The 9,177-nt window shown below is 40.5% G+C and overlaps 1 protein-coding gene across 12 annotated transcripts in view; it reads left to right on the top strand.

Moving 5' to 3' along the window:
• Positions 1–244: 244 nt before the first annotated feature.
• The window catches only part of BTBD10 (BTB domain containing 10), a 30,164-nt gene continuing 21,231 nt past the window's right edge, over positions 245–9,177 (top strand). Inside the window, exons 1-4 of one of the 12 annotated variants that reach the window (XM_074842406.1) lie at positions 247–332; positions 1,245–1,279; positions 6,746–6,789; positions 7,469–7,627. In XM_074842406.1, coding sequence (XP_074698507.1) covers positions 7,527–7,627 — 101 coding nt within the window. In that variant the 5' untranslated portion in view covers positions 247–332; positions 1,245–1,279; positions 6,746–6,789; positions 7,469–7,526. Of the gene's footprint in view, positions 333–509; positions 827–1,244; positions 1,280–6,699; positions 6,790–7,444; positions 7,628–9,177 lie in introns of those variants that run through there. The other 11 variants (XM_074842407.1, XM_074842401.1, XM_074842404.1 and 8 more) reach the window with 11 other exon arrangements.

Below are 9,177 nucleotides of genomic sequence, written 5' to 3'. Positions count from 1 at the left end.
CTGTCCCCCCGCCCGCTGCCCCCGGGGCTGTCCCTGGCGCTGCCCCCGGCGCGGCAGCGGCCCTCCGGCAGCCCCGGGCTGGGCCCGCCGCCGCCCGGCCACACCCCTAGCAACGGCGGGCACGGCGCCGGCCCGCCCCTAGCAGCGGCGTCGCCCCACGTCCCGCCCCCTCCTCCGCGAGTCTCGCGAGATCTGGGCGCCACCGCCTCCTCCTGCCCTGCGCGCGGAGCGGCTCTCGCGAGAGTGGCGGCGGCGGTTGCCGGGCCTGGGTGCAGCGGCCGGTGGCGGCGACAGGCGGTGGCAGGCGGCGGCTGGGCCGTGGCGCCGTGCGGGTGAGTGGCGGGTGGAGGCGGCGCGGCGGGGCGACTGAGGGCATGGCCCCGCGGAAGGCTGCTCTGCGGAGGCTGCGTGCCGGGGCTGCCGGGCCGCTCCCCCGCGGCCAGGGCCGTTGCCGCCGCGGCCGAGCCGGCGGAGGGTGCAGGCGGCGACGTGCTCCTCCGGCCCGGTTCTCGGGCTGTCCCGTCCCCCCTCAGGTGCTGCGGGAGGCCGGCCCGGCCTTGGCTCTGCCGTGCTGCCGGCCAGGGCGAGCGGCGGCGGCCGCTGCCCCTGTGAGGGACCGGAGCGGGGCTGTAGTCGCCCGCCGGCGGTTCGGAGTGCTTCAGCCGGCCTCCTGAGGCGGGACAGCTCTCCGCGGGCCTGGCCCTGGCTGGCCCTACCGCCTCAGACGGGTCGTGTGCTGAAGCTTTTACACTTTAAAAACCTCGTAGAAAGACTGCCTTCGCCTGGTTGCTGTGCCTGGATAGCTCTGTTACGTGTGGTGTCATGAGTAGGCTGAACACTACTTAAATTGCTAGTTTTAATCGTATAATGTTTACTGGTAAAGCCTGCAATTGCTGTGAGGGCTGTACAGAAACAGTATTATTGCTTGGGACTGCCTGACAGCGATCATACAATTCCTAAGCATACTTATTTTGCATAATCCCTGAGCATTGTTTTACCTACTCCAGTGTTTTCATAATGCGTTCAATATCTTTTTAAAACGTTTTTCCACATAACCATATTTTAGTTGCAGAAAATATCGATTGCTTGTATGATAAATCTGTCATAGTCCAATTGTGTGTTGGGAGTTACCTATCGCTGCTTTTTTCTTTAAATTCACTTTTGTCTAGCTATTGTTTCTGCTTTTTTTTCTCTTTTATCTCTAATCCCATCAAATGTATCACTTTAGAACTCTTTTCTTTCAGAATTTGGATCCAGCTCCATCATAGGCCTTTTCCAGGTTTGTTTCTGTCACTTGTTTGCCTTCTTTGTCCAAAGTAGTGGTTAAGCATTGTATCTTTTTGTTCTTTACTGTTGGCTGCCTCTTACAAATTCAAGTACGTGCTTAAAACCTGGCTTCTCAGTAGCCTTTTGACTGTCATCTCTGTTCTTACTTTTATTTGCCTTTTTTCTTCATGAATCATCTTCAGTGATTCATTTAAAGAGTACTTATATCTGTTGTTGCTTCAGCTTTGGTGATCCTTTCTCTGCAAGACCTTTTCTTTCTCTCTTCAATTTGCTATTGAATTACATGATCCAGAAATACAATTCAAATTATCAACTTCAGCTATTGACAGTTCATAGGCTGATAGTTCACACTTGTTTTCTTTGAACTGAAAATCTGTCTCTGCATCATCTTGTATAGGTTACTTTGAATTCCTATAGCTTGAACACCAGTACAGTCAAAAGGAACTGGCTGATTTTTTTTTTAACCATTTGTGTATAGTTAAGGAAAACTGTTGCATTGTATTTGTTTTGCAGGTCTGTCAGTGTGGATTTGTCTTTGACTAAGTCTCCTTCTTGCAAAACATCACAGAATTTTTTTTTTTTATTAAGACACACAGATCTCCTGCCAAAAGCCTTTGCATATTATCTCTCAATTTGTACCATTTCTGTTCCAAAGACTCATAGTCTCTTACATCCCACCTGTGGTTATCGTAGTCGTCTACTGATGATGCCATTTGAGACTGTGTTTTTTTCAGGAGGTGTTTGTGCTTTTGACCCGTGTGTTAAAGCCAGGGAAACTGGGGGTTTAGAAAGACAGCAAGTTAAAGCAGTTCTTGTATTGCACATTAAATTTGTTCTTGAAGGCCAGTTTTCCTTTTAGTTGTCATTGCGACTGGAAATGCTGAACTGCTGATGTGTGGATGACCCTGCTTATTAAATTAATCACAACTGTTATCGCAGTTGTTTTTTCTGTCACTTTGTTATCAACTGTATGCTTTCTGTAGACTGTATGCTGGAGGCTGGGGCTCTTCTCATGTGCTAAGCTCTTTCAACACAGCTTTCCTTTAGCAGTGTTGCTTAAATCTTGGCCCAGTGCTGTTGCTTATCAATAAAAGTATGCATCTCTTTAAAATATGTATAAAATCAAAAGCTAATTTAGAATTCATTTAAAATGTGAAAAATTATTTGGGATTTTCTTGCTTGCTGCCGGGTACAACCATGGCTATAGACCTCTCTTGTTTCTTCAAGAAATCTACCTGATACTCTGTTTTGTGCTACTTGTCACTGATTGCTGAGTGTTATGAAGCCCTGTGTCTGTCTGCTTTCTGTTTTGTGTTGGTGGGCCACAGCGGATGGGGCTAGTAGTACTGGCAAGAAGTTAGGTTCTGCTCCTTTCTCCTGCAGTGATAACCATGATTCTGCTTTTTGTGTGGGAGAAGTTGCTCGATCCACTGAGCTTTTTACGGGTAGATTTAGGCTGATTTTATGCAATGCATGCTAATACAGAGGGAGAGTTTTACCATCATATTCCCTTTAGGAATATCATCAGCTTCCTGTGACTGCTTGCTTTTTTAAAATTTTTTTTTTTTACTTATTAAGAGATGCTTCAATTCTGACCTACTGTGTTAATGTTGAGACTGTATTGCAAAGGATACTTCTTAGCTCTGCTTTAAGTAGCATCAGTTTGATAACATTTCAATGATGATAATTTTTAAAGCGACTTCATGTGGCTGAATTGTGGCTGATGTCTGCACTAGTTTGCAAGAAACTCCCTTGGCAGATATGGATTTCCATCTTTGCATTATGAACTGTATTTCTTAATTAAGATGTAATGTCACTATGCTTGTGTTCCCAGTAAATCTTACTTGTAAGTTAGTTTTTGTGGTTGATGCGTTTGTGCTTTGATGACTAGAAGCATCAAACAGCAGACTGGCACCTCTTACAGAACGTCTAAATAATCTGAATCTTGGAGTTTCTCTGTCACAGCAAATGCCGGGTTTTGTCTTGGCTGGTTACTTGTCTGTTGGATCTTTCTGATTATCCTGGTTCACCTTTACAGTGTATTTCACTGATGGAGCAGGTTAGAGCAGATGAGCTTCTGAAACCTGTCCTACTTTAGGAAATGCTTCTGACCAAGGCTTAAAGCTGAGTAGCTTCCTGAAGTATTACCTGTTAGTTACCTGAAGGTTGTCTTCTGTACTGACAGCTGGAGCAATCAGTTCTTTGTTCCACCTGATGAGCTGGTGTCCAGAAGATGACATCTGGCCCTCTGCCTCAAAACTTCAGGCTACTTTAATAATCTTTTTTAGTAAGACTTCAGAGCTTTGCAGCCTTACAAATATGCTCCATAGATACAATGTGGCTGGCTGGCTTCAAACATATTGATATTGGTTGAGATTAGCTTTACTTCTTTCCTGAAAGATTTTCAAAGAACGCTTTTTCCCCCACCCACAGTACCTTGAAGAGTGCAAGTCCTGCATCTCACAAAAGTGTATGTCCACTTCTATCCAGCATCTGATGTTGTCTAAATCTTGCTTCATTTGCTGTGCATCTCTTGTGCATTGTATTTTGTCATGGCGCAGAACTGAATATGCTTTAAATATTATTTAACATAATCTGTTCTACAGCTATCACAAGTTAGCATGTGATACATCCTTTCATGAGCTCTTCAAGTAGTGGTGTAAACACATTAATTACTGTATTTTGCAATGCCTGGGGTGGCTCTACTACACCAACTATTAGCTTCCCAAACCCACTGGGTGTCTGTCATCTGTCTTCACAAATTCCTTTGTATTTCAGTAGTGTTCAACTTTCATAAATTAGTGATGATTCTGGCTTCAAGTTGATGTTAGCAAATATGAAGTGTTTTGGCTGTCTGTCTTGAAAGCTTAAAGTCTGCTTCCTGATTACCTATTTTACACAATTACTCCCTGTGATAATTCTCTGGAGTATTAGCTTTCTGCAGAGGACTAAGAAATCATTCCTTAGACCCAGAGAATTGCTTATTAGCTAATTAGAATGGCAATCAGTTTGGCCAGTATGACAGTGCTTTGTGGTCTACAAAGGATACTTGAATTTGACTTTTTTTTTCTTTATTTCATGTGCTCCCAGTGCCTTTTCGCCTTTACCAACATTTCAGATGCAGTTCCTTGATTTCATGGGCGGCATTGAATGGTATTTGAGGCCATGTACTCTTGCAGTTTTTTTGTTTTATATGCAAGGCCAGAATGTTCCACAAAAAATGCTTCTTTATTGCCCACAGTAAGGAATCATTTGAACCACAGTTGAAACATATTATTTTGTATTGCAGAAAAAAAGTGGATTTGCAGAAGTGTTTAAAAATTAATCCGGAGGACTAGTTAGTTACTTTACAGAATTTATACAGCATTTCTATTTTCAGTAGAGAAGATCATCAAAACTATTCCTTATTTATAGTCTTACAGGTTTGTTAAAACCTGAAATAAAATTAAGACATTTGTTTATAATCTGCACAAAAGCACTATAACAGTGGTCAAGAAGAAAAAAAACTGGCTGTGTTAGAGCAAATTGTTTCTTAGAGAAGTGATATTTGTTAAGATCCTGCTGAGTGGAGGATGGAGAGAAGGCTGTTCCTTGTTCACAAGTTCATAGTGTGACGTGCTTGGAACTGTATTAGAAGTTTCACAAGATGTGGCTTTGGACACTTCCAGACTATCTTCTTTTTATAACTGCTCTAATCCTGAGCTGTGTGCAGTCTGGTACTTCATCAGTGACACTGCTGGGATTCCTCATGTGCCTTAAGCTGAGAAAAGAGAATACGGTTGTTCAGGAGGAGCAGTCCCATTTGTGTGTTTCTGTCCTTCTGTGTCATCTATTGTTGTAATGGCTTAAGCAGGTAGTTGCATAGCAAAGCAGATTGAGGAACTGATCCTACTTAAACCAGTCCTTTTCTTTGAAGTGTATGTGAACCTATACTCTCCTGTTGAATCTGTGACTTTCAGTAAATGAAAGATAGGGAGAAGGCAGAAAATGTGAGACAATTTAAGAAGGGGACTTTGGATTGTCCTTTCATCTGCAGTTCTCATATGAGCAGCTGCTTTTCCACTTCTTTTCAGTGTGAAAGTTAAATTCAAATACTGATGTCTTGCTTCAGTGAAATGAATAAAAACTAGTTGCTGGATGACAACCTGTTTCTGATAAGTTACCTGCTTTGGTCCATACCTGAGAGGATGAGGTGCTTATAAGTAGTTCAGATGGTTTTAAAGGGAAGAGAGAATTTGTGGAAACAAACAAAAGCTTGAAAAGAAATGTGTGGTGCTAAGTGAGCCTGTGACCGTGGTGCTTCAGCAAATACAGAGTCCAAGCAGGACCTTGTGGTAGTCAGTAGCTGGGAGTGATTGCAGAATGGGAGCTGTGGTGTTCTGCTGGGAGATTCCTGGTGTTTGCTTTTTGTTCTAAACCGCGTTGCTGCCACAAGTAGTAAGACTCACTGTGTATCTTGCTCGAGTGACTCAATGTAATGAACACAATTTGTTTCAATTCAGGATAAAAGGTTTCTTTATTTTTGTATTGCTTGTGTATATACGTAAATGGTATGTCCTATTTCACCTAAGTTCTGAATGACTGCAGCTGAAGTAACTTGTGACCGGATTTATAAACCAGCTTTCCTTTGCCTTGTCTTAATAATACTTTTTCTGTTCTGAAATAGGTTGTAGGTTTCTCCTTGTTAAGCATCTAAACACACCTGATAAATGTGTGTAAATCCTATAACCTTCTACATTTGTGTAGTATTGTGGCACATTGACCATGCTTTGATAACCTGAATTTCCAGGTAATACACAACTAAATGCTTATTGGGGATTTTTGCCTTTTTTTTTTTTTTTTTTTTTTTGCATGAGAAAGTTGAGTATTTCCTGTAATTTTAAATAAAATTATTTTTTCTTTCCTGACTCTATACGAACACTTGACCATATGAGTCTTCCAATCAAAGTGTGTTTAATTATAGAAACTGTAACAGGAAAAAAAACCCCTAACCCTGTGGTGGAGATTGTATACTTGGTATAAAATCTGTTTTCTCTGTTAGAACTGAACATGAAGGAAAAACTCATATGCAACTAAAATTTTTGAGAAGCTTGTTCTCTACCATTCCCCTGTGATAAAAATTTTTGGGTCTAAATTTAGTTAAGAGAATCTAAATTTGTCAGAAGAGCTTTTCTATTTTCCATGACTAGAGGGATGTTTTATATGAGAAGTTATCTTGTATTAAAGAAGTTTCAGTTCCTTTGGGACTCTCTTCCAAAGGGATAAGTTTCATTGAATGTAACAAATATAATAAAGGGGGGTGGGGTGGAGATATGATGCTTCTAAAATATTTAGCTCAAAATTTTACTAGGCTTATCTTTTCATTACTTAGTAGGCTTATCTATCTGTAATTCGATTTTTTTTTTTTTCCAGATGCTGTGCTGTTCACTTGTGGCTTCTTTTTCATTTTTATAACCAGGTTATTCTGAACTATACAACTCTCTTGACACGTGTCACTTATAGGTATGACTTGAACACTGGTCATTTAAAATTGGCAATTTTTATTGTCACAAGGTCATTTTATCTATGAGTGAGTTTTAGTGAGAGTTGAACATAATATTGGATCCCAGTCAAGGAAGGGTAGGTTTATAATGTCTATTTTTCTATTAAATTTTTGTGACTTTCCTGTGAAAGTCAGTGAAACTGGACTACGTCAAGTGTTTCTAAGGATTGCTATTGATTCCATTTTGAAGTAAGGACTCAGATATAACTGTTTGTTTATCTTAATTCTGTTTTCTTCTTGGGCAGCTATTCAGATTGTAAAACTGTTGGTCTCTCTTCTACAGTTGGGATATTTCTTTGAATTAACTTTATACATTTGAAAGAAAATTGTGATGTGTTTGCCTTGTGTTTTATAACCAGTGACTTTTCTGTTTGGACACGATGAAATTAATTGTGGCAAAATTGAAGTCTGCCAATGCTTACAGAACTGTATTTCTTATAACAAAATAATCTTTTTAGTGCAGGTATCAGCAAAATGTGTAGAATATTATTGTCATGCAATGTAGAAGTTGTGCTTCAGTATATCCTTTTTCTGTAATCTTTATTTAAAAAAACAAAACCTAACAACACTAAATTCTGCATGTCTTTTTTTTTTTTTGTGTGGCATTATTTAAAGGTAAACACTGCTCTCTTAATGTAGGTTGTGAGTGCTGCATGTGTGCTTTTCAGAGCAGTAGTGTGAGGAAGCTGGCAGTGGAATGGCAGGACGGCCTCATCCTTATGACAGTAACTCCAGTGATCCAGAGAATTGGGATCGGAAATTGCATAATAGACCTCGTAAACTTTGTAAACATTCAAGGTAGGTGCTATGTACCATCTATTGTGTCAAAAACTACAAAAAAAACTCCATTCTAAAGGCTACTGTATCTGGTTGTGGCAAGTCCTGTCATAAATTTTGTAGTTCTTCCTCAAAGGAATGCTTCTTAATTCTTTTAAAAGATATTTTCTAACTGATTTGTCAGCTTCCCTAATCTGTGCTTAGATTTGTTTTGCTGTGGGTGGGATTTTAGTCTTTTTTAAAAAACTAAATCCCTTGTGTGCATATCAGAACACCAGTTGTATGACTAAATATATGAATTTTTTGGGGGTGCTTACTAGGAGTTACATTCTGTTCATCACTTTTTAGTTGATATTCTGTTAGTAGCATGCTTAAAATATGTGCAGCTTGTTCATGGTGATAACTAATAGTTGCTTGCATGCAAGTATCGCGCTCTACAGCACTTACTTTGTAAAGCTGTGTCAGATCTTGCTTTCACCTGCATCCCTCACTGTAAGAATGTTTTTTTTAATGTTTCTTCATTTGAAGATGACATGAAATAGTGTTTTTCCAGCGTATAGTGTTCAAAAATGAACTAAGCAAAGCAATTAGTCATCTAGCAAGTATATGTGAAGAAGCATGTTGCTGGAAGTATATATAAGCATCCAAATAAGTGTGTATCTTCCAAGTACTTTGCCCTTTTAGAAGTGCTAAATATAACTAAAACATTTCTGTTAGCTCGCTAAAATTGTTAGCGATTTAAGCTTTCCCACTTGCAAGATGATAGGAAAAGAGCTAAGGAGCACATTCAATAACAGCAACTTAATTCACATTTTTATTGCATAGATCCAGATAAACTGGACTCAAGTGTTGCCCAAAGTAGTCTGTGGGCAATTAATATTGTGGGTTATTTTCCTGTCGTTAAATCTTAGTTAATTGTGAGGCATCCAAGAGAGCAGGAAAAAAAATGCACCAATAATTAAAAGGCTTACAGGGAGACCCACGTAATTATAGGCCTGTCAGTGATGTGAATAATGGAACGGTTAACACAGAACCAAGAGGGTGGCCGGTGCTACTGGTTGGTGTAGGCTTATGGAATATAGCTTTGTACAGCTGATGTTTTTATTAAGATGATGGTGTCTGGTAAAGGGTTGATCTGTGCTGCTTATTTAGGATCAAAATGTGGCACAATATCAGCAAAAGAACAATATAGATATCACAGAGCGTTGTATAGAGTTGAGGACTGTTCACTGTCAGGCCTCGGAGTGTGATTGTAAATGGGTGATTCATTGCTCAGTCCAGTTGATGTAGTTCATCTCTGATCCTGTGCTACCTCCCATGACTGGTGATCTGGAATAAAACCTAAAACTGATACTGATGCAGATGACCCATGATGGGGACTGTTAAATAATGAAAAGGACTTGTTAATAGCAGGTGATCTGAGTGGTTTGATAAAGTGGGTGCAAATGACCATGCATTCTTCATATGACTGAATACAAAGTTAGACATTCAGGAACAAAGCATGTAGGCCATTTTTGTAGACTACATCAACTCCTGACCGTTGGTAGCATTGGCACTGTAAAGAACAGTGT

The sequence above is a fragment of the Strix aluco genome, chromosome 16 (assembly GCF_031877795.1).
Source record: "Strix aluco isolate bStrAlu1 chromosome 16, bStrAlu1.hap1, whole genome shotgun sequence".
Classification (NCBI taxonomy): domain Eukaryota; kingdom Metazoa; phylum Chordata; class Aves; order Strigiformes; family Strigidae; genus Strix; species Strix aluco.
The sequence above is the reverse complement of the archived record's forward strand: the minus strand, read 5'-3'. Positions and strand labels throughout refer to the sequence as shown.